The 25691-nt window shown below is 26.1% G+C and overlaps 3 protein-coding genes and 1 pseudogene across 3 annotated transcripts; 1 reads left to right on the top strand and 3 right to left on the bottom strand.

Annotated features, from left to right (window-relative positions):
* Positions 1-735: 735 nt before the first annotated feature.
* Positions 736-1774, bottom strand: LOC101515131 (uncharacterized). The gene is made up of 2 exons (XM_004503957.4): positions 1402-1774; positions 736-1050 (listed from the first exon to the last, which is right to left on the bottom strand). The coding sequence occupies exons 1-2, from the start codon at positions 1653-1655 to the stop codon at positions 870-872; spliced, it is 435 nt and encodes a 144-aa protein (XP_004504014.1). The 5' UTR covers positions 1656-1774; the 3' UTR covers positions 736-869.
* Positions 1775-3699: 1925 nt separating this feature from the next.
* LOC101514808 (large ribosomal subunit protein eL6z-like) lies at positions 3700-5289 on the top strand (annotated as a pseudogene).
* Positions 5290-8769: 3480 nt separating this feature from the next.
* On the bottom strand, positions 8770-14554 carry LOC101514485 (small GTPase LIP1). Its single transcript, XM_004503956.4, has 7 exons — positions 13961-14554; positions 11925-12016; positions 11693-11834; positions 10904-11208; positions 9472-9525; positions 9258-9382; positions 8770-9181 (listed from the first exon to the last, which is right to left on the bottom strand). Exons 1-7 carry the CDS (start codon positions 14049-14051, stop codon positions 8986-8988), a joined length of 1005 nt encoding a protein of 334 aa, XP_004504013.1. The 5' UTR covers positions 14052-14554; the 3' UTR covers positions 8770-8985.
* A 3488-nt stretch (positions 14555-18042) lies between these two features.
* Positions 18043-21602, bottom strand: LOC101494195 (probable WRKY transcription factor 51). Its single transcript, XM_012716776.3, has 3 exons — positions 21369-21602; positions 21039-21185; positions 18043-18527 (listed from the first exon to the last, which is right to left on the bottom strand). Exons 1-3 carry the CDS (start codon positions 21587-21589, stop codon positions 18416-18418), a joined length of 480 nt encoding a protein of 159 aa, XP_012572230.1. The 5' UTR covers positions 21590-21602; the 3' UTR covers positions 18043-18415.
* Between the last annotated feature and the right edge of the window lie 4089 nt (positions 21603-25691).

Raw genomic sequence — 25691 nt, 5'->3', positions numbered from 1 at the left:
TATATATATATATATATATAACTCATCTAGAGTAAATAATTCACTTTAAAAATAATTAATATTACATGATCAATTATTGATGATTATATTATCAATTAAGTTATTTATTTTATCTACTTCTGATTTTAAAGAAACAAAACCCATATATATTATTTAATTTGTATATACCAAAAACATTTTTACATAAATTAAATCTTATCTAGTTGTTCACCGGATTTATATATTGAATAATATTTTTTTAAAATATGGTCAATGAACCTAATACGAAAGCAGCATAGTCAGTAGTACTATTTGTAAACATTTATTTCCACTCAAATCTAAAAAAGTGTAGTTCGGGTCGTTATAGCCTGCACCCGTGAAACTGTTGATGCATGATAGATCATGAAATTTTGCCTTTGGATTTTTCACATTATCACCATTTTACAATACACTCTCTACATGTTAGCTATCTCTACTTGTACCCCACACTCACTCTCAATCTCATTTTAGAAAAATTAATTTCTTATCAAAAGAAATCAATAAAATTGAAAACAATAATATATAAGAAGTCAAATATAAATAATTAAAATAACCAATTTTTATTTTTAATAAAATTTGCACACTTGGAAAGCTCATATTTCTCTAAGAATCATTTTTATCATACTCTAGATAATCTTCCATTAACAATTCCAGTAACATCATATTTTGAAAAAGTTTTTATACTATGAATAGCGTTGCAGATTTAGAGGACGAAGCTTCAAAAGTGAATAAAAAGAACAAATTTACCTTTAATAAATTGTGTCATACAGATATTGACATCTTCTTGGTAAGAGCATTACAGTTTTGGTTAAAATGTCCCCAAAAGAAGAGAAAAAAAATTGATTTTAAGATCAAAGTTCTGCTTCAGATTCCTTTTCAGTTTCAGTACTATCTTTCACATTATGAATTGCTTCTCCAACAAATTCTGCGGCTGATCTAGCCGTTCCTTCAACTGATTCTTTGCTTTTGTCGAAACTCTTCCCAACTGCTTCTTTCACACCTTCATTTTCTCCTTTTTCCACCCCCCTAAAACTGAAAAAGAAGATACACAACATTACCTACCTACATTGTGAAATTATTTATTGTTAATGATATTAATGTATTTTACTCTTGGATATACTTAAAGTTCCTTTTGAACTTACAAAATTAAATTCTTATCACTTTTTTTCAATATAAATAAATAATTTAATCTTGAAATGTATAAAATTCTGAAATGATTTCATAAAATTGATTTTTTATTTATTATATTAATCTTTTAAATCGTTTAGTTTATTGGAATAACTATCGCTAAGGACTAATGTGATTGAATTGTGTGATACAATAATCTCAAGATTAAATTGGTGATTGAGTTGTAAAAATGAAATGGATTTTTTTATAACTTACTCCAAATTTGGTGGTGAGTACTGCATCTGAAGATCATGGATAACAGTTTTGATTTTCTCCCAAGAACTTTTGTGTGATTTTCTTAGCAAAGAAACAGTGTCCAGCAATATCTTTGAAAAGAGTGGTTTTTCAGGGTAATCTTGAGCAACATTTTGGCCACCTTCATCAGTGATTGCACACTGGAATTGGACAATTATCAAGATGCAAAAAAGAAGAAAAATTATTGTTGTTCTGCTGATAAATTTATTTTCCATGCTAATAAAAAACCAATTATTCAAAGTTAGAGAGAAAGAGAAATGTGTGCCAAAGTATATGGCTGGTTTGGTAGTTAGCAGTTTGCATAATCTCTTCTTCTAACACGTTCTAGCTACGTGGGATTCCCATCTTGCATGTAGTGCTCTATAATTGAATATTTCAAACTGTATAACTATAATTTAACTATAATTATAATTATTTAACTATATATATATATATATATATTATTTTTGTCTGTAATTCATAAACTTGTTTTAATAGTATAAAAATTTGGATTTAATTTGTATCAATTGACATTATAAAAATATTTTATAATGTCAATTATTCATTTTCGTCATAATTATTTTTATTCGACTTTTATCATAATTATTTTTAAAGTTATACTTATAGATGATTGTGATGTGTTAACAATATCAAAATTTATACACTAACAATAAATACAAATTAAACTATAAAATCTTTACTATTTGAAAAAAAATTAAATTTAAAAAAATTAATTTTTAATTATTAAAAATATCATACATAAATTTAATCTATTACCTCTCTTTAGAAAACATTAGAGGCAATTTGACTATCAATATATTTTTGAAAATTTACTATTTAAAATTCTTATATACCAATTCAGACTCTGCCATTAGATGAGCATTCGCAGTAGATAAACTACTTAAGTTGATGCACTTTTTTGGCATATTTATTGAAAGTTTTCCTCACATTGGTCACCTTATCTGTTCTGTTAGTGTCCCCATATCATGAGCTCATTTTTCAAACGGATACTCCAAATATTCAAACTTCAGACAAGGATTTAAAACACAGCCAAATGCAAAAATCATGCTCACTAAAATGTTTGTCGAACTCGTTCATCTTTTTGGTAAATTTTTATTAAAATATTTTTAAATAGAATTGATGTTTATACGTGGTTTTTAAAGTTTTAGTTCAACTAATAAATATCAATATTATTAGATTTGATAGAATTTGATATCTCATTAATTATAATAATATTTATTATATATTTTAAAACAAAAAATATAAAAATAGATAAAACATAACATTATATTAAAAAGACAAATAGACTATAAAATTAATATTCAATATAAATATTTTTACATATAATTCTTTTATATGATTTTTTACCATTATGTTAATTTGATATGCATCATCATAATTCATACTTCGTATTATTTATGTATTAAATATGACTTTTAAGTTCATGTTAAATATAACTCTTAGAGTCATATGTGTAATGTGAAAATAAATATTATATAAGTTAGTAGTACAAAGTGATCATAAATTTAAACAAGATAATATTTATATAATATATATCTATTATGTATTAAATAATTAATTTTTTATAACTTTTATAAATATCTGTATAAAATATTATAATAGATGTTTGAAATGTATTTGAAGAATAATGATATTAATTTTTTTATATGTCTTTTATTCATTTATTCATTTGTATTTTTCTCTTTTTCTTTCTCTCTTATATTATCTTATAAGATAACATCTCTTTCTATTATAGTATTTTTTTGTTTTATATTTATATACTTTTTAAAATTATAACACAATTCAATTATTATTAGGATAAACCATATTATTATAAAATAAATTGAATATTTGGAGTAAACTTCCAGATTAAGCTTTTTGAATTTTGTATGATTTTTTGAAATAATTAAATATTAATGTAACAAATTTAAAACATCACCAATCCTTTTTTTTCTCTAATAAATATATAGAAAATAGTATATTCTAAACACAATATCATCTGCGGAAAATAGCCAAAACAATTACACGAATCAGCAATGGAAAATAAACTTTTAATGAACACAAGAATATTTTAATGGGTGTGTTTATTTAAGCTCAAAAAAAAATAATTTTTTTAAAAAATAATTTTGAGATTATTTTATAGATATTTTTTTTAAAATAATTATAAAAATAATAATTTATAACCTTTTTTTATAAAAATAATTTTTTGAAACTACAAATAAATATTAGTGTATGTATATTTACCAATTAGCAACAATTCTTTACAAATGAAAAGGGGATATGGGCCAAGTAGGAGCACCCATTACATTACAAAGATTTAGCAGACAAAGAAATTAGAGAGCACTCAGGGTTACTAGAAACCCTTAATTGATTAGTGAAATTGGAAAGTACTCCAAATCCAAGATGAACCACAAGACGGTACCTGACCATGATCCTAAACCTAAACCTGAATCACCTGTTGAGAAACCATCTTTACCGTTTTGATGATGTGAGGAAGGCCCTTCGCAACAAGCATAACCCTATATCTACTAAACTCAGGTTACTTATCACTATTAATCCCTCCTTTACTTGTTCATGTTTTTTAGACCTTATATGTTGAGCTTTGTAATTCATTTTTCTTTCAATTTAATTGTAATCTGATATGTAAATTAGGATCTCGGATAATAACTGATGCATTGGTAGATGGATAATAATTAAATCAATTTCAGTTTTTTAAATTTTCACTAAAATCGCGTTCTTTCTATCAATTTTATTTATCATCATGTTATTTCAATCTCTTTACATGATTTGAATTTTGATATATATTTTTTGTGTTGGGTCTTTTACTGTATTCAGGGCTGACATTACTCCTGGGGACAGTGCTGGTTCATGTTTTTGGTAGATTTAAGGGAAAGAAGGTTGTGTTTTTGAAGCAGCTTCCTTCTGGGTTGCTTCTTGTAACTGGTAACTTTGTTGTTAATTTATTTATTTATTTATCCTTCTTAACTGGTCCATTTTAATTGATTGATAATTTTTTGAATAACTGTTTCGTTTGCTGTGGCCACCAATTAAATTTATGATTTTACTCTTTATAAGTAGTTAAATTTAGAAATGTTGACAAGATATATAGTTGTGTTTCAACTCTTACTCAATGTTGTGTTTTATTATATTGCCTTTTTATTTGGCGTATCTCTATATGATTATGTTTATTGTATTACTGTAATGCTGATGGTTATGTCTCTGGGTGTGTTCTAGGCTATACTTTTGATTTTTGTGTAGCAAGTGATATCAAAATTGAAGATTATAAGATCTTTTTTGTTTTCGATATGTACCATACTTCCATTCATTTGTTAGCATATTCAGTAGTTTTTCTTACTTGGCATCTCAGATCCTTTCAAGTTTGACGGAGTTCCTTTGAGACGTGTAAATCAGTCATATGTGATGGGTACAACAACCAAAGTAGATATTTCTGCTGTTAATGTGGATAAATATGATGACAAGTACTTCAATTCCCGAAAAAGAAGAGCAAGGGAGAAGGCAAATTCTTTGAGACAGAAAACGAGGTGGAATTCTCAATCTTCATAGTTTTTTTTTTTAATGTTTTTTCTTGTTATATACTCAATTGCTTCTGTGTACTGATCTCTGATTTATCTTTCGAATGCAGGATAAAAAGGCATTGCCCCAGGAGAAGAAGGATAAGCCAAAAACTATGGAGTTGGTCTGTGATATATCTTTTGGACTTAAGAGAAAAAGGTATTTCCCCAGGAGATGAAGGATGAGCAACTGTGTACTCTGCTAAAAGCCATTGAGAGTGTTCCAGACTTGAAGACTTATATTGGTGCCAGATTTTCTCTCAAATCAGTCGTGAAGCCACACGAGCTAGTCTTCTAGTTTGGAGTTTTTAATGGAATTTGGTTCATATAGTCGCATTTTCTTACCTTTAAGAGCTTACATTAGTAGGATTTGGAATTCTACCAGACATATTCCTTCATGCAATGATTTTATGGATTTTAGTTATTTTGTGAGTCTTTCATCTTTAAACTTGCCAAAAAAATATTGAAGTCGGAAAGAAAGCAGATGGAGTGTGTGTTTGCAAAATTATATTCATGGTGCTTTGACGAGTAGTGCTGTAATAAGAACTGAATTATGGAGAGATAATCAGTTTTAACCGTGACAAGATTGTTGATTTAGTCTGCGTAATATGAACCTTTTTATCTCAAATCAATGGTCAGGAGTGATAAAATAATGTTTATTATTAATAAATTTAATTGTAGTTTTGATTCTCTATTTTATTATGCTTATGAAAATAGATCTTTCATTTTAAAATAAAACTTTTTAAAATTGACCTTTCGCTGCCTTGATTGAAAATTTGAAGAGAAAATAATATTTTTAGATTAATATGTGAGAATAAAATTACTTATAACTTCCGAGTAATACTTTTCCTAAAAAAAAAATCTTCCCAATAGCCCTCGTATATCTGTATTTTTATTTTTTTTATTTTTATGTTAAATAAGTTAAAATATAAATATTTACCAAGTACATGAATAAAAATGCTATTCTCTGATAATATTTAGGCAAATGTGATTTTTTTTTTTGGGGTAAACTTAACATGGATAACAATGCGGAGATGGGCCAAATTTGCCCATGTGCTATGCTCTCGTCTAATCGTCACAATTTGGGTTTAAGATGAAAAGCCCCAAAGTCTACTTTTATAAATGTTTGAAATGTATTTGAAGAATATATAATATTACTGTTTTTCTGTCTTATTTCTACTCATTTATTCATTTGTATTGTTTTTCTCTCTTATATTTTCTTTTAAGAAAACAGCCAAAAACAATTACCCGAATCTGCATCGGAAGATAGTCAAAAACAACTTTTACTATATTTGAACACAAAAATATCTTAAAAACAATTAAAATACGATGAATAGTTATTAGAGTTTTTTAAAACTAAATTATATTTATTATTGAACCAATTAAACGCATTTAACAACAAAAAATGCATGACACAGTTCTACTATTGTTCACGTAGCTAACTTAATATCAGTGTTTAATACAGTGTTAATAACCTACTGTAAAAAACCGACTTGACTATATAGTTGTAACTCTGTATAGTGTATAGTTTTTACTATATAAAATGTATAAAATAGAAATTTTTTTTAATTATATAATTGGATATAATAAAAAATAAATTATATGAACACACAAATTGTATGATTATAAAGTTACATACCGTACTTAAAATAGATACAATTCAAAAGTAAAAGTAAATATTTGGTTAAAATCAATAAAATATAAAAATAAAGAATAAATATATAAAATAAATTATGTACCAATTAAAAAAAACATTCCAACTTAATAAACTACAAATATTTTTTATTTATTTATTTATTTATATTTCATTAATATTTTTTACTCATTTAAATTTTTGTTTGAGCAAATTTATGTCATGTTACAGATATACTGTATTTCTTTTCGTCTTCTTTTATAGTTTAATTTATATGAATAGATAAAATAAAATTATTATACATTATTTTTATTGAATAATTAATATTTTCTCACATTAGCTAAATACAACTTAATTGATTTAAAACTAAAAAATATAAAAAAAATACCATAATTATTTGTAGTTTTTTGAATTTCAATTCCATAGAAATATTTTAAAGTCCGTTTGTTGTCGATTATAAAAAAGTGGTTTTGTGTTAATTTAGAGAAATTTTATTTTGTTACTGTTAACCATAAAGAAAATAATTTTTAAAATAAAACCAATACATAAGTAAAATAGAAATAATAAAAAATGATTTTTGAGAGAAGTTACTAAAAATAGTTTTTCATTTGAGAATAGTTTTTAGATTTTTTTTCTTTAGATTATCATTTTTTTTGAAATAACTATAACAAAAAAGGATAAAAAGTCCTAAAAGTGATTATTATTATTTTAGTAATTTTTCGTAAAGATGTTACAAACATACTCTAACTTGTCCTAATTTAATTTTTTCGAAAACCGAAAATTAGCTAAATAACACTTTAAAAGCTTTTTTTATACACTCTGAAATAAAACTTTTGAAAAATATAAAAGCTCACAACTCAAGTTAATTTTTGGAAACAAGTAAGAAGTAACCTCAAAGTATAATTTACTAACTTAAACGATTAAGGAGTTAAAAAAATCATAATTCAAACTCTGATTAAAGTCAATTTACTAACTCAATTAACAACATATTGTCTATAATAAATAATAATAATAATAATAATAATAATAATAATAATAATAATAATAATAATAATAAATATTTTTTCATAAATCTCATATTATGAGATCAATATGTTGTAAAGTTAATAATACATAAGAAACCAAAACTACTTCCAAGTGAATAAAAATTTATATATTGTCTATTTTCCAATTCAAACATAAAATTGTATACAAATTTGTTATTAACTATAGTTCTCATTTGTAAACATAAAATTATTCGTATTATATTTTTGCCAAATACTTATGTAATATATTAATAAATCAATTTGTTAAAATATGTAACATAATTTAAATGTTACTAATATTATATCAATTTAGTGACTGGAGTTTTAATTTCCTAATATACTTTGAAATTTTAGATTCTATTTACTTTTTAGAAACATTTCATGTTTTTATTTTTTTAAATGTATATTCACGTTATCTTGATAAAAAAAATTATGTGAAATATTAGCATGAAGAGAAGATAAAATATTAAACAATGAAGATGTATTTACAAAAATAACAAAAATACTTTTTTGACATTATTATTCAAAAAAATATAGACAATTATTTTGATACAACTTCACTAAATGAGAGCCAGCACAAAAGCTATAAGAGGCCAATGAAGAGAATGAAACTAGTTTGGAGAACCCAACTCATGAAGAAGGCCAATACTTGAGAAGAGAGTCCAAGAGAAGAAACCCATTTGGATGCAAGATTATGATTGCTAGAGGATAATGAATCCTTGGATGAAGTAACTAGAGGACAAACTGTTTTATTATTCTTCTCTCTAAATTCTTAGGAGTAAACACTCACCCGAAGAGTTCCCCTTTGCTGTGCAATTCAGTGTGCAGGTTGTATCATTGGACTCTCTCTCACCAATAATTGGGCCTTTTTCATGAATTGGGTTCTCCATGCTAGTTTCACTATCTTCATTGGGCTCCACTAACTTTTTTTAGTGGGGTTGACATCATTCTAGATTCCAGTTTCATTTGGGTTTAAGCATCTACCAACAAAAGCTGCTTCTAATCTCGCTTTTAAAAAACTGTTTCAAAGGTCAATTTGAGACTCAGAAATCAATCTTATCCAGAGTGTAACGCATAGTACTGTTGACATTTTCATTGGCAGAAAAAGAAAGGTATGATATAAAAGAATAGACCATATATCATTTAAATTCTCCCCAAACTTTGAACAAGTAGCTCCTTTTCCCACTGAGAAAGCCTCTAAAAAATTAATGAATCCGTTGACAGGTTACAAATGGAACAAAGAATCAAAGCAAATATATAAATTTGTTCCAGGCAACTGTGCAAGAATACATCAGTGTAATAATAGAACTGACCAATTACCAAATACAAAAGATCTTCAGACATTAATATCCGAGCGCTTTGTTCTAGCTGAAGTACTCATTTCTGAGGAACCAGACAAAGAAAATCTAGGGAAACTGTAGCTTTCTGAGACTGAAACTGGCTGTTGAGGATAGAGTGTGGGTGGTGGAGTTAAATTGCGTTGAGCCGGAAGTGGGGGAAGCATGTTATACTTGTACGGATCACTGCTTTGACTGCAATCATCAACAATAAACTTTGCTATGAGTGGCACAAAACATGAAAATGATTTAGAAGAGAAGCAGAAAATACCTTGTATTATAAGACTGATCATCTTCAATAAAACTTTCATCTATACGTTGAGAAGATCTCTGAGGTGAAGGAATGGACCATGCAGGTGCAGGTATTTCATCTGAGAAATATCTTCTCCTAATCAACTAAAAGGAGAAGTACAAGAAAATTTAGATGACAGCCCATAAATTTAAACAAAAAAATAAAGGATAAAGTTATCAAAGACATTACTAACCATGCGAAAAAATTTAATTACAGCCTCCTTATCATATCTTGCATCTTTTGCTGCCTATAAACATCCAACCAAAAGAATTAAACTAGTACTATACGATGAGTAAACTGGATAGGAACTATTTTTTATTCAAAAAATAAAGAGGCAGATCTGTGTCCACAACTGAAGCTTTAGGTTTTAAATGACTAAATGAGAAATCAAGTTTCCCAGATAGTATAGCATCTCTAGTTCAACATTTTCTGAAGTACAGCACAGTGGGCAATGCTGGCGCCACAATGATTTAGCTAAATTCATTATTCATAATGAGTAACTACAAAAAAAATATGGTTTGACACGCATCAAGAACTACTTTTAGAAGTATAATTTTAACCATTAGCCTTTTGATTTTGAAAATGAATTATCACTAAAAAATCTACTTCTAATCAAGATACATGGCAACAAAGTGAAGTATGAAGTTTCGAAGCAAGTCATTCATAATATTCAAACCTTGAAGAAATACAGAAATGGTTGAAGATCACAGGATGCTTTAAATAAGAACACTGTTTATTTGACTACATGGCTTTTTGAATAAGAATACTCTGTTTATTATTTTCTTTTTCTTTTTTAATTTCTTATTTTATTCTATATAATATATTCCACATTCTCTGTAGAATTATGAGTATAGATTATATAGAGAATCTGTCCATATTTATTTCTATTTAGATTATTTTCTATTTAGAGTGATAGAATCTACATCTTTTAGTAATAAAAGTTATTTTTATTAATCTTAGTCTATCATATAAATATTGAATTTGTTAGAGTATATTGTTTGTTATCTCCATCAGTCGAATAAAGCAGATCATTTCTACAGAAACAGCTGATCAAAAGATTTCATTATATCCCTTTTTATACCCCTTCTAAAATAGTTCTATTTCATCATGTATTTCGTAGAGATGAACAACAAGTGGAGAAACCGTTAAAAAAAAGTGCAGAAAGAGAATCCTCTTTTTCTCCTACTATTCAACCTAACGAAATAAAAGAAACCTTCTAAACATAAGTAGAAATACTTGTGTGTTCCCTAGTAATGCTAATAAATACTCAAGCGGTTTGAAATAAAGTAAAAATACTCAAAAAATGGGCAGCATGGAGAGAAGCCTTTTATAATGCGGTTCCTAGTAAATCTCACATCATCTAAATGAAGTACCATTTCAAATAGAGTGATATAGTCATAAAAAAATCAAAATCATTTCTGTAAAACATCAGCCAGCTTTGAAGTACAAACCAAACACAACTAAAATTTTAAATTGTCACTCCACTGGTCAATACTTCAAAGTTGAAACTCAATAATTAGCATAAACATCAGATTTATTCATGGGAGTAGCATACTATCTAAAGGATAGAAAGTGACATATCAAACTTGTAAAACTGACGAGAAAAACTAAGTTGAGGCACTTACTGCAACAAGGCCTCCACCACCAGGAAAACTCTCAGTCAGTGGAAGCTCCTCGCTGGATGGAAGCAAACCCTGCTTCTCAACCCACTGGCGTGCAACGTCAACAAGATTCCCACTGCTTCCTCTTGTACCCTCTTTTGCAGCAATATCAACTTTGTTACCAATAACAATATACGGAACAGGAAGGCCACCAGGGCCACCAGATCCCAAAGGAGCTGAAAATGTTCCAGTTGCAGCAATCTCAGCTGCCCATTTCTGCAAGCTAGTCTTCGTTCTTCTCTGTGAAAGATCGTGAACAAAAATTACACCTGCAAATGAAGTTTAAGCAATAATTCAGTTTAAAGATCAGACAAACAACTTTCAAGTATGCCTTTACTGTTGAGGTGTCATTATCTAGAAGACCAATTGTGATTGTCAAAAGTTCTAGAATACTGAAATGCTATTGAGATATTAAAGCAATTATCCAAGATAGTGGTAACAGGGTGTTGTGCAAATAAATAATGTTAAGGCAGCCATTTCTGTTTCATTTCTTATTGCAAATTTAAAATATTTAGCCTGAAAGTTCCCAACCAAATTTCATTTACTCCGAGTATGCAATGGTTCAAAAAGAGAAACCAAGGATATGCATAGATAGTTAGATACTGTTTATATATCAGTAGTAATCATCTTTTTTTGTACAAATCTTGTTCTTCATGTACACATCCTCCTAATTCTTATCAGATTGAATATTCACAACTACTTCCTTCAAATGATATACAGTTCAGAAAACTGAAACTATAGGAACTTTGTTACCATTAATCTGTGAATAGAAGAGAGATCGACAATCTTTGTAACGTTCATGTCCTGAGACATCCCACAGTTCAACAAAGAAATCCCTCTCAGAATCACCTTTGAGGCTACTGGAAGAGCTGCCAGAATTTCCATAAGTTGTGTGCTGGAAATAAAACAATGGATGTTCGGTCAAGACTTTGAACTACAGAAACAATGTACTCTCTCATGTAACCATTTAATGTTGAATACTTACCTTCACATCTACTGTACAACCAATTGTCTGAGAAGGGCGAGCGACGGGAGAACCTTTAACAATAAGGTGAACTAAAGAAGACTTTCCAACACCTGCAAGAATGAGAAAATATAATATATCTGCAATTAAGATATCTCTGAAAAATAGTTATAGAGAGAGTCATAAAGTAGGTGGCAGGGAAAGCAATCACATGCTCAGAAAAATCAAACTATTTTATTTATTATTTGCCTACAGTTGACTAGTACACATACATCAAAGGGCATAAGTTTAGACTTGGGAAGTACCACCAATTATGTCAAGGATAGACAACTTAAGAACTGTTTCGTTTAAGAAGATGTTTCCTATTGACATTTTGTGTTTTCATTAATTACATAGTGTCACCTTATTTTCATCTGATTTCCATAATTGTACAATGAATGGTGAAAACAGCATTTCAGTATGAGGTGAAATCAGGAAAAGGGTGAAAATAAAGATACATTTTTGTGATTATTAACAAATTAAGAAATAGAAACAGTCAAATAGACAGTATTTCCTCAAATCAAGCAGGCATAAAGAACTATTTTAATGTACTTGACACAACAATACTGATAAATACAGAGCATAATTTATCCTAAAGCTTCAGAGAAATGCCACATGTCAGAATATTTTCTAATGCATATTCCGTGATGAAAATCTGAGGCAAGTTAAGCCAACTTAACAATGGGATTATATGCAACAACTACTTCTATCCCAGTAGTAACCATCAACATTAGATTTTGATATTTTTTCCCCAGAGTTGATTTTTATAAATAGGTTTGACTTCTTCCTTGACGCGCAGAGCCTATAAAAAACTAAGTAGGTAGCTCATTTTCTCAAGCCACGCGCACTCTGCTCAGTTCCTGAACGTTAACTATTTTAGTCAAATAATATTACTACTACATTTCATCACAGCCTTTTGATGTTCACACAAAACCATTTATTCATTTTGCTTCACTCAATCATTATAATTGACTACTGAGTATGTCCTTAAGATTCTATTTAAAAGAAATTAATTCTAGTCCAATTATACTCACGATTCAGAGTAGAAGGTTAAATCTCAATAAATCCAAACTTTGTGGAGTCAAACAAATATCAAATTAACCTACTATCCTATAATACATGATTGAGCTAATTTGAATAACTTGAAAACAAAAAGGTTTCTCAACCAAGATGTAAAATTGTGAATCCTTTATCCTTCAAAGTTCTAAAGTTGACTACATAAATAGATTCTACAACCTTGTGCATAACACACCAGACTAGACGGCTAATTTTAGCAACAGAACTCTCAAAGCCTTCATAAAGTGTTTTAGTGATTTCATTCCATCACAATGATTATTTTCATGAATCTCCTGATCTATGATTTTCAACAGTACTGTTACAAAACCCCAATTAAGCTCTACATTACAACCTCCTCACTCAATCAATTTGACTTTTCCTACACAAATTGTAAATTCCCCATTTCCATCGAAATATCACAGTACAAATCAAACATAAAGCTCTTCTAAAGTAAGCTGGTTTCTAAGGTACATAAATAAGGTTGTACCTGTATATATACACCCTTTATATTAAATTAAAATTACCTAAACTAATTGTTAACATATCAGTACTAGCACACTATAAAATCATTCATTTCTAAATATTTTTTCTTTCAAAAATCAAAACACATCAAATTGGGAAAGGTTAACTCACTAAGTGTATGTTTGGTTCTGTATTGACAAAAAAATATTTTAAATGAATTGATTTTAGTTAAAAGTAAGTTGAATATAAATGGGTTTATGTTTTGATAGATTAGGGTAAAAATGATAAAGTAACTTAGTTGGTAAAAATCACAATTGAAGTTAAAAGCTACAAATCCTAGTTTTATGGTAGAATCAATTCTAGAGACAAAATCAACTCCAAAAGACATCACATAAACATGTTAAAATCAATTTTATATATCTGAAATTACATTTGGCTCTAGCTACAGTGAAATTAAATGCACACTAAGAACAACAAAAAAGGGTGTAAGAATGATGAACCTGAATCACCAACAACGAGCACTCGGACTTGGCCACAAAGCACGCCACCGTTGTGTTCCTTATTCTCCCTCTCACGTTCCCTCCAGAACATGATTTCCAAACCCTCCAGAACTTTTTAACAATAACAAACAACTACAAATTCAAACTCAAAAATACACACACACACACATATACACACAAACTGATCAAGTTCCGTCAAATAGATTCAACCACCGATTTTTCAAAACGACTGTCTCAAATTTCTTCGTTCCTAAATCCATGTCACGTGAGAATCACGCCGATATCAGAAAATGAAATTAACACCACATAGTTACGCATCTCTCTAAAAAGAGAGAAAGTGAAAACGGAACAACAAATCCAGAAAAATGATGAAATCGATCACTTGAGAGACGGATCTGAAGAGATTGTGACCTTGTTCAGTTGAGAAGTGGTGAAGGAGGAACGAAAGAGATTGGATTGATTAGGAATGAGTAGAAGAAAGAGTTGAAGAATTTGCATAAATGGTTTGGATCAAGGTGGAGGAAGCACGAACGAAGTCGTAGGGATGATTGATGCTGAATGGATGCGATCTCGCTACTCATTCGTGTAAACCACGCGATCAAAAAGCACCTGATCTCAATATATCGGATTTTTTTTTTTACAAGTATCAAACATCTTTCCTTTTTGTAAAGGTCTTTATTTATACTATTATCTATATACATTTATTAAACTTCTTTGGTTTGATCAACACATAAAAATCGCTTATCAGTAAAAATAAATTACGGAAATTAGGAAAATTAAATAAATCGAGTTGAATCAGATTTGACCGATGAAGGTTACTTAATCGAGTCTAATTTTGGAAAATCACCTATTTTCAAAAAAAAATGCCCGGATTTTTATTTTCACAAAAAAATAATATTTTAAAGTTTAACTTTTATAAAAAAAAAATTTATTTCATTCAAACTCTTTTTTTTATTTAATACGCAAATAACATATTATTAATGGGTTGATTTATATGAAATTTAATGTTTGAATTTATATTATGAAAATTTGTCTTTCTTGTTAAATTTTAATGTATTTGTTATAAATTTTTATTTTATAAATTATGAAGCTTTTGATATTTTTATGTATTGTTTTATTATTTATTTATTGAATGGTTCATTGAACAATTCAACTATAGTTCAATTGATTGTCTCATTGATTCAACCTCTGGTCTTATTTTTAAAACATTAATTGTTATAAAATTTTACCATTTGATTTTTATAAAAAAAAAATACTAATACTTTTTAATTCTACATAGTTTGTTATAAAATTTTAACATTTCATTTTAATTTTTATAAATTAAATATACTAATAATTTTTAATTCTACATAGTTTTCTCATAAATACATAAAAAAATACTAACAAATTTTATATGAGTTTAATTGTTATTCACAACTATTCATACATATATAACTTTATAAATAGTTTTGATAAAAGTTAAATATTTTTATTGATCAGATAGATATGTTGACCGATAATGAAAAAACTTTTTATATTAATAATATATATAAATAAAATTTATTTTGTATTCATATAAAAATTTAAGGGTCATGTTGACAATTGTCCACCTAACAAAAAATAAATAAAATAAAACAATAATTTTGTAGAGAAAAAATTTACTTTTTACATTTTTAAAGTATGAACTACACAATTTTCAAAAACAAAAAATTATACATTTGAATTCTTAATAAATATTTTTAGGATATTTGTCAGTCTTTTCCTAAATTTAAATACAATTAAGTTGTTTTTATAAATCGTCTTTTATAATGATTTATTTTATAAGGATAAAATATTTATTAAAAATAAAATTAATATTAATTAACTGGTATTTTATGATTGAAATCAGTTTTTAAGGAATTATTGACATTGTTAAATCAAATAAAATTAGTTAAATTTGCTTATATTTTAGCCAACTAAATATGAATACTTTATATTTTATTGGCTTAGTGTAGCTTTTTCTTGTAGTATTGTTTTTTATTTTGAAACATTGTTGAAGTTATGATCATTAGTATGTTTAAGTTATGTAATATTGTTTTAATTTTAAATAGAAAAGTTATGTAATTTTATGATGATTAGTTTGTTTTAACCAAATATAACTGTGTTCGCCAATTCTGTCATTTCTACTCTCCGTGTTTATGGAATGCAAAATTAAGTAGTTTCCTTAGGATGTGGAACAGAGGACCATGGTATTCATATGGTGAGTTGGAAAAATATGAAGAGTCATAAAAAGGTATTAGTTTCAGGGTGATATCTTAGGCAAGATGGTGTAAGAGCTTTTTAATTTCAGATAACATTTTTGGATGGTTACGAGCAAGAAAAAATCTCCGATTTGAATTCTGTAGTGGCGCGCCTTGCTCATTAATTAATGTTTTTTTTTTTAAAAAAAAAAGATCAATTTAGTTAAATGTTTTTCAAATTTAACACTATAATTTTAAAAATTATCTTGATGCTGCAAGATTATATTCAAGTTAATATGTAGATATTTTTATTGAGTTTGGTTGATATTTTTGTACTACGATTAAATTAATTGATTTTTTCAATTTAAAAAATTAATTTACTATTTTCTAAATTGGATAGAGTAAATTGTTTGACCTTTAAATTTTGAGTATTACTCAAAATTTATCGAAAATCATTTCATTTTCTAGGTCCAACTAATAATCGGACCAACTTCTTTACATAATAAATTTTGTAGTATTTCTGAATGTTAAGTATACTAGTAAGAGTATTTGTTCGACACACGTGGAAAAATCATCAAAAAATATATATTAGTTATAATGTACATTAATTGAATTGATAAACATGAAAACAAATGATCAAATTATTGCAATCAAAGCCAAGAACGAAGAAAGGTCGCACTGACTATCATTAGCTTCACCAAAACATCTTAAATAGTATTTAATACAAAGGAAAACCAATAAGAGTATTGGCAACACCTAGACCAAATAAAATATAAACTGAGAAGACCTAACAAAACAATATGCTATCATGACAAAATGTATGAAGCATGGAGAAGGAACCGCAAAACAAATATTATATAATATTACACTTTTCTTTATTCGGAGGATACTAATTATTTTCTACGATACATATATGTCCTTCACTTTAGACAATATGCTATTAATAGGTCCTGCTATCATCATTTAAAATTAACATTCAAAATACAAGATCATTCCAAATACATATAACAATTTGTAGTTGTCAAACAAGGTCCTATTTCTTTCTTACAATGCCAACACTTCCCTTTGCTATTTTTCCCCCTAAATATGTGCTTTTTTAAAACATTTTTAGATAAATTATTTAGTACCCATACGAAAAAGGTCAAATCAATCTAAAACTTAAATTATTTAAAAATAATTAAATATAAAAAATTGACATGTTCTCAAATGTTCCGGTCATATTCATAAAATATGGCTAGAATTAAGGGCCATTTGAAGAGAAAAGTTTAAAAAAAAATGCTTTGATTTGGTTTTGTAGACCAAAATTTCAAAAATAATTGAACTAATGTGAATAAGGTTACAAATTTTTTAATGGAAATAATAAGTATTTCCAAAATAATTTTTCAGTTGAAATCTCATAAATTGGTTCAAAAATCATAACCATTTTTGAAAAGGTTTTCAAAAAACTTTGAATTTTTTTAGAAATAAGTTTGAAAACAAGAAAAGGAAGAGCAAACAATAGTTTTTTGCTCGAGTGATTCGCTCATGGTTAATATAATATAAAAAATGTAGAAAAACATACCATAAAAAAAAAAAAATTTGAAACTTCACAAGATGGTGTTATGTGGATTTGGAAAAAGGTTACTGAAATGAATTTGAAACCATGAAGAAATTGAAGAGGGAATTGCGGCGATAAGTTTAGAACCCGGTGGTATGCAATATCACCATTCCTTTTGGTTACTTTTCCTTAAATAAATTCAAAATATTATCACTTAATACTACTTAATCATTAAAGTAGATGAGAAATGTTTATCATTGCATTTAATGCTAATAGGCAACAATTTGTCTTATATTAGTTTGGCTTCTCTTAAGCCTTTTATTTAATATTATCTATTGATGTGTTTTTGGTTCATATATAGAAGTATGTTTTATCTTTGGTTGTTTTATAGTTGAGTATTAAAATACATTTTTCTTGGAAGCAATTGTGAGTATTTGTTCATTTGATTAGAATGGCTAAAAGAAATATTACATAAAAAGTGTGATGATTGATAGGTTGAGAGCACGACACAGACAAATATAACTTAAAACAAGTGAGAAGGTGTATATTATTATTACTATGGTTATGATTTATTGACTCATGTGCAAAATATATCCAAAGAAAGTAATAATTAATTTTCATTTCTAAGTAATATATCGACATACATTGGTGATGGAACAAAACAAGATGTGAAGGAAGACAACTTGAGATATTCGACTGCAATAGTTGGTAAAGGGAGTCTCAATGGTTGTGTACACCTTCATAAGTTGTTATCACATAGCTCGAGTCATCTCTATCCCTTTCCACCCTTTTCTTCACATTGCATCCCAAACTTGAACATTTGTAGTAGTTCCTGTGTCATTATTAATAATGGAATACTTGGTTAAAAATGTTTTCATTAATTAAATTATTAAATTGATGACTAATTAAATAGATGGATCCCAAAATAATGGATTTGGATTCACTGCAGTCTAAAAACACACTTAATTATTCACATAAATTGTTACTTTTCATTTATTTAAGATTGATTGAATTACATTACATCTTTACAACATCATCATAAAATCATTTTTATTGTTTGATTCCAAATCAGACGACTTAAATGAATAACTGTATTATATAGTTAATTCATTCGAATAGAACTATTAAGAACAAACTTTATATTTGTTGTACGTATTTATGATACGTTTGTTTTCACATTGTGGACATTCAAACTCACATTTAATTGAAAGCTATTAGTCAGTATAGTTTTTTAACAAATCACAATTAAGAAGGGCATTGATTAATATCTAAACATAGGTATAGTATATGTTTTGGTCATACGCTTGCAACTTTTAAACGTGTGGTGCACATGTCAAACGTGATTTTCTTTTGAAAATGTGTTCGAATCTTTTAGAAGAAATCAATTTTACCATTTAAAATAATTCTATTAGAAGTAAGAAATTGTAGTTCATACGATGAAACCAAAACAATTTTAGTTCTGACATGTAAGTGGATATAACATATGCTCCTACTACCCTTTTATGCACTTGTTGTATCTGCTCAACTTAGTTACACTTGGTTAAATTTAATTTCACTGGAAGTGCATAAATAATTTTTTGTAACCCCGGTTTATCCTAACGCACTATTTTAATAGAACACTTGTAGTTTCCTTTACCTAATATACTAGCTTCCATACATGTATTCAATGTTTGTCTGTTCACTTTTTTTACTGCAGTAACGTATGTAAATCTCGATTATTAACTTTTGTGTAATATGAATTTTGATTTTAAATAAAGTTGATTAAAAAGTATATATTTATGTTTTTAAAAATATAATAAATAAAGTTGACATCCAATATAATAAAAAGTATATATTTATTTCACTGGAAGTGCATAAATAATTAAAAAGTTGATTAAAAAGTATATATTGAAAATAAATAAAGTTGATTAAAAATATAATTAGAAAATTTGAAAGTATATATTTATGTTGTTAACTTTTTATATTGGATGTCAACAATGTACACGTCATCAATAACTACTGCAATCAATGGAAAAAAAATGGTTGAAATAATAAAGACTATAGATAAAAGAAAAATAAGCTACATTAAAAAAATGTATTACCTTTAGTATAGTTATCAACAAATATTTTAATGAAAAATAAACCAACATAAATTAATTAAATATTTAAGTTATACTAATTTGGCTATAATTATATTAAATTTAATATTTTAACAAAATAAATGAAGGAGAGAATAAAGCTAAACTAAATATATATATATATATATATATATATATATATATATATATATATATATATTTCAAAAGTAATGTTTATTTGGATTATTTAAAGACATTAATATTTATTATTTTTTATTTTTTATGAACCAACATCAATTAAATCATCTTCATTCTTGTAATTGAGTGATACAATAAGTTTTTACTTATAAGGAGGCAGCGACAACAAATGTGGTTCTAATTTCAAATATCTTCAAACATCTATCATCCTAGGACCATATACATGTGAGATATTTCTTCACTTTAAAAGTCATCTTTAATCAAATACAGAGAGAAAGTTTTAGAGTAAGAAATTCAATTTTTAAATGATATTTTCCTTTTATTGTTTTATTGATAAAATATGAAAGTTTTAAGAGTAAAAAATTCAATTTTTAAATTATATTTTCCTTTTATTGTTTTATTGAGAAGAGTGAAAGTTTTAGGAGTAAAAAATTCAATTTTTAAATTATATTTTCCTTTTAATACTTTATTGATAAAGAGTGAAAGTTTTAGGAGTAAGAAATTCAATTTTTAAATTATATTTTCCTTTTATTGTTTTATTGATAAATAGTGAAAGTTTTAGGAGTAAGAAATTCAATTTTGAAATGTTATTTTCCTTTTATTGTTTTATTTATAAAAACTTATACAGTGATTTAAAAAATGAGATATTTAATTAGGAAAGAGGGATAAATTTGTAAATTAATTAATTTAAACGAATAGAAAATTAGAAGGAAAAAATATTATAACAAATATCTGTATCATTTTATATGTACACATAAATATCTTAAAACTTTATATAATTAACTATACAAGAATAAAATTGTAAATAAAGTAGTTAAAACAAAGTGTTAAATTAGAAAGAAAAAATACACCTAAATCATGTATTATTTCTTTTACCGTTTTTATCGATAAAATAAATGTTAAAATTGGGATTAAAAAAGTTATACCAAATATTGATATCATTTTGCTATATATATAAATATTTCACAAAATTATGTTATCGAATTAAATAGAAATAAATAAAATTATAAACAAAATAATTTAAAAAAATTTAAAATTAGAAAAAACAAATCACACATGTATTCTATCTATATACGATATAAATTTACCTTAGGTTGGGATTGTTTTTCACAGACTTCTTTCCGTACTTTCTCCATTTATATCCATCATCCATAATTTCAAGCTCTGATCTCGTTCTAAAGGCGATATTTGGCCCCACTTCTCCTTTATTCCTCTTAATCCCATTTTTGTATTTTCTGCAAAACATTAATATCCCACATAATCCAAAATACACTTTATACGTACATGAACCCATTTTATATGCTTTATTAATTAACAATACATGTCATGCACAATATATAGTACATGATTGCATTTTCATAATTTTAATTAAATGAACAAGATGAAAAAAAAATTAGAGGAAAGAAAAATACTCCTACATGTTATTATTCTTAGAGGTTGCATGATTGGATCCTTGATTGGCATGACTAAATGTTACCTTATATAACGATTCAATACTTTGTGAATGAGATTCTTGATCAATAAAAATATCATCAAGCCTAAGATAATCGGATAGTATGAAATGAGGGGATGAAGGAACCATATGAGTAGAGTGAACAAAATTTGGATTAGGATGAGGGTTTACAAAATTGTAGTCCATGACAAATAAATAAACTTGTGGGTTGTTGCCTGTTGGTTATAAATAGTAGTGTGCAATTGTGCTCGTGTGTGTGGAGAGCCTTTAATTTTTATATGTATTGACCATTGACTTAATTCTATATAAAAAATCATGTTAGTATCTTAGACCACAAGATAAAAGTAATGTATTTCCCGTATTATGTTTTTCTACAGAGGATCATTCCAATCACGTTTCTATATAGATTCCATGAAGGTTCCTCTTTTACTACGTGCCCACTAAATGATTATAATGACGTTGTTCGAAATTTGTACAACCCAACATACAAATTCATTGTTTAAATTATAAGTGTAAATTAAATTAATTTTAGTATTGTTTTTACATGTTTATATTTAAATAAAGAGGTAATTAATTAATATTTTTTAATATTTATTATTAGTTCTAGACGAAATTGTACCTTGATTAAGAATATGTTATTAAAAAAATAGTTTATGTAATTAAAAATTATGTCTTTAAAAAAAATAATAATTTAAAAAAAAATAATTTTTATATTATATTTCACTAAATCACAGTTCATTTCATCAATAGAAGAAACAAAAAGACTAATTCCCTTTTTTTACTATATTATTAGAATATAGAAATAGATACGGATACTATATGTATACGGTGTATTGTTTATTTTTTTTTTTAAGATAAACTTTAAAATAGAATAAAAAACAAAATAAAAAAACACTCGTGTAACACAATTAATATATATATATGTATGTATCATTAATTATTTTTAATATTTCATTAATTATTAAAATAGATTTCATTAATATATTTAGAGTATATCTTTAATTATTAAAGTGGTGAATAACATAAATTTGTATATATGTAATTAATGTCAAAAAAACGTCTCAATTATAAAAAATATTTTTTTGTTTTTAAATTCTATTTTAAAAATATAATATTATTCACACGATGAATAATATATAATATCAAATATGATGTGAATTTGTGTTCAAATATTATTTTACTTCCCTTTTCTATGCGGTACCATAGAACTTATATTTCAATGTTGTGAATAGACATGTGAGACTTTTTTTTTATTTTTTATTTTATGTGAATATGATCGTTCATACTCTTACTTGGGCGTCTTTTAGCTATGCTAGTTCCATTTTTATTTACTTGCTGCCCATAAATTATATGAATTGAGTTTGCTTCCCTTAAAAAATGCTGTACAATAATGTATAATAACATGTCGGTATCAAATAATGTTTTATCCTACATTCAAGTGACATCGCATGTCGGTATCTCATGTGTGCCCAATATTATGGAGCTAACAACAATTAATGGATGCAACATTTTTATAAAATCACAATAAATAAGTAATTATTTATTATATTAGTATTTTTTTATTCAAATTTAATTCTACGATTTTTTAATATTTTGTTCAAATTGGTTGAACTATGATAACTTAAAAATTACTATAGAATAAAATAGACAAAATTTAAGAAATAAATATAATGAAATTAAAAGAACTAATCTGCATTGATGATATTATTGTTGTTGGAAATGAAAATATAAATTTATTTGAATATTTAAGTTATGGATTTGATGAGTATATCAATTTTCTTAAAATTTATAATAAATTTTTTAAATTGTATTCGAAGATAATCAATAGTTTTATGGATTTTATTAAAAATGGATATTGTTGTTGAGAAGTTTTTAAGTTATAAATGATCAAATTATACTTAAAATTAAATACATGATCAAATAAAAAAACAACTAAATTTTTACATGAAATTAAATTAAGGAGTCGTATGAAAATATTTTACTAAAATGTAAATATGTATCATCATAATTCTTTAAATTATTTGAAATATTAAATAAAAATATGAATTTAATTTATATAAATTATTAATATAAAGAGTTTTTATGATTAATCAAATTTGTTAAATCATTAAAAATATTTGAATTTTATCAAAATTATTTTTAAAGTTACTGTGATTGTGATGTGTCGTAAAATTAACTTTTTAATCTTACAATATATCACAATTAACCTCTAAAAATATTTTTCTTCTGTAAAAATATAAATATTTCTTTATAAAACATGTATATTTTTTAACAATTAATCTAATAGGATATTCATCGTGTACACGTGAAACAAGCTTCACTCTTTATTAAAAAGGAAAATGACGCAACCCATTTGAAAATAAATTATTTATTTTAATAAACTTTTTTATTATTTATTTTCATTTTTCTTTCATTAGTAGAAACGAGTAAACGCCGCAATGCAACCCAACGCTGTTTCTGACAATTTTTGAAAATCTGATCGAAAAACCAAGGAGACATTCTAATTATTGTTTAATTGATTTAATAATTCAACCATGGTTGTAGTGGATAATTATTACATAAACAGATATAATGATTAATTTTATAGATAATCAACTAAATAATAATTTATAAAGTAAAATGTAAAAATAAGACCAACATTAGATTAAAATTAATCTATTAGTCTAAATAAAATAAATATCATAATAAATAAAAACAAAAAATATTGTATCGTCAAAAAAAACATTGTAGACGATAAAATAATATAAAAAGACAAAAAAAATATATGAATGAGATAAAAAATATTAAAATTAAATAATAATAATAATAATAAATTATGTATATGAATGATTTGAGAAAAAAAATCCAAACTTGTCTTTTAAATATTTTTTTACTTTTTGAAACTATTTTGAATGTTGTAGCCAGATACTTAAATACTATAAGAAAATAATAATAATAATAATAATAATAATAATAATAATAATAGTAATAATAATAATAATAATAATAATAATAATAATAATAGGATTTGTTATTTATAACACTTTTTAAAAAAAAATACTTGAAGATAACTTTTTTTGGGTAGTCTTTTCTTGTAACTATTACTACGAGAATAAAATTTAAAAAAAATATAAAATAAAAAGTTCTCCTTAATATATCGACACTCTTGTAGCACAATATATCGAGTTGCCTTATTAAGCATTTTGAATACTATTAATGAAATGTATGTTACTAATCTCTTTTTAAGTATATGTCTCCTTAATTAACTATTTTAAAATACACATTTAACCACTAAATCGTATAACTAAAATAATTTATGAAATATTCGAATTAGTTAATAAGATGTATATTAAATAAGTAGTTAATAATTTATATTTTAATAGTGAATAAAATATTTAAAATAATTAATATTATAAATTTGCACATATCACGCCATAATTAATTATTTCTTTAATTATTAAATCACATAATTTTAAAGTAGTTTATAAACTATTTAGAGTAGTTAATAAAATGTATGCTAAATAAATAGTTATGATTTATATTCGAAGTAACTAATAATATAAACTTTTATATATATTATATATCACACAAAAAAAAATTATTTATCGTATAAGTACAACAGTAAACACTACGTAGGATGTTAAGTATTATATTAATTTTGTGCGTTCAAATATCGATTTTTCTCCATTTTTCTGTGCGGTACAGTAGAACTTATATTTCAATGTCTCGAAGAGACATGTGAATATGATCGTTCATACTCTTACCAGGGCGTATATTAGCTATGCTAGTTCCACTTTATTTACTTGCTGCCCATAAATGATATGAATTAAGTTTGCCTCCCTTAAAAAATGTTGTACAATAATGATGTACAATAACATATTTTCTCCTACTTTCAAGTGACATTACATGTCGGTGCCTCGTGTGTGCCCAAATATTATGGAGCTAAATTAACAACAATTAATTGATGCCAACAATCTTTTTATAAAATCAGATAAAGTAAGTTAAATTAATTAGTTATTATATTATAATTATTTTTTGGAATTAAACTTAAATTATTTAATGTTTAACTCAAATCGATTGAAGTTATAGATGACAACATAACTCGCACCCGCAAGTACCCACCCAAATTTGCGGGTATCCATCCAAACTTGTTTTTATTTGGGCAGAGAAGACCCATTTTGATTGAGTGGGGGTGCGGGTTTCTCCGAAATTAAAATTCAGGGGGACGGAAATGGGTTTGAGGGTGTTGATATGCACTCAGCACTCGAACGCGTCGCAATAATAATATTATTGTAATTTTAAATTATAT

The sequence above is a fragment of the Cicer arietinum genome, chromosome 6, assembly GCF_000331145.2.
Source record: "Cicer arietinum cultivar CDC Frontier isolate Library 1 chromosome 6, Cicar.CDCFrontier_v2.0, whole genome shotgun sequence".
NCBI classification, from domain to species: Eukaryota; Viridiplantae; Streptophyta; class Magnoliopsida; order Fabales; family Fabaceae; genus Cicer; species Cicer arietinum.
This window is presented reverse-complemented; position numbering and strand designations above follow the sequence as displayed.

What these genes read in the sequence shown, in the direction of transcription:
- LOC101515131 (XM_004503957.4), bottom strand. Translation starts at nt 1,655, where the DNA reads ATGGAAAATAAATTTATCAGCAGAACAACAATAATTTTTCTTCTTTTT. An exon ending in TACTCACCACCAAATTTGGA is followed by an intron (nt 1,051 to 1,401) that starts GTAAGTTATAAA and finishes CTTCTTTTTCAG; the next exon opens with TTTTAGGGGGGTGGAAAAAG.
- LOC101514485 (XM_004503956.4), bottom strand. Translation starts at nt 14,051, where the DNA reads ATGTTCTGGAGGGAACGTGAGAGGGAGAATAAGGAACACAACGGTGGC. An exon ending in GCTCGTTGTTGGTGATTCAG is followed by an intron (nt 12,017 to 13,960) that starts GTTCATCATTCT and finishes TCATTCTTGCAG; the next exon opens with GTGTTGGAAAGTCTTCTTTA. An exon ending in TAATTAAATTTTTTCGCATG is followed by an intron (nt 9,383 to 9,471) that starts GTTAGTAATGTC and finishes TTCTCCTTTTAG; the next exon opens with TTGATTAGGAGAAGATATTT.
- LOC101494195 (XM_012716776.3), bottom strand. Translation starts at nt 21,589, where the DNA reads ATGGACTACAATTTTGTAAACCCTCATCCTAATCCAAATTTTGTTCAC. An exon ending in ACCTCTAAGAATAATAACAT is followed by an intron (nt 21,186 to 21,368) that starts GTAGGAGTATTT and finishes AATGTTTTGCAG; the next exon opens with AAAATACAAAAATGGGATTA. An exon ending in AAAAACAATCCCAACCTAAG is followed by an intron (nt 18,528 to 21,038) that starts GTAAATTTATAT and finishes ATAATGACACAG; the next exon opens with GAACTACTACAAATGTTCAA.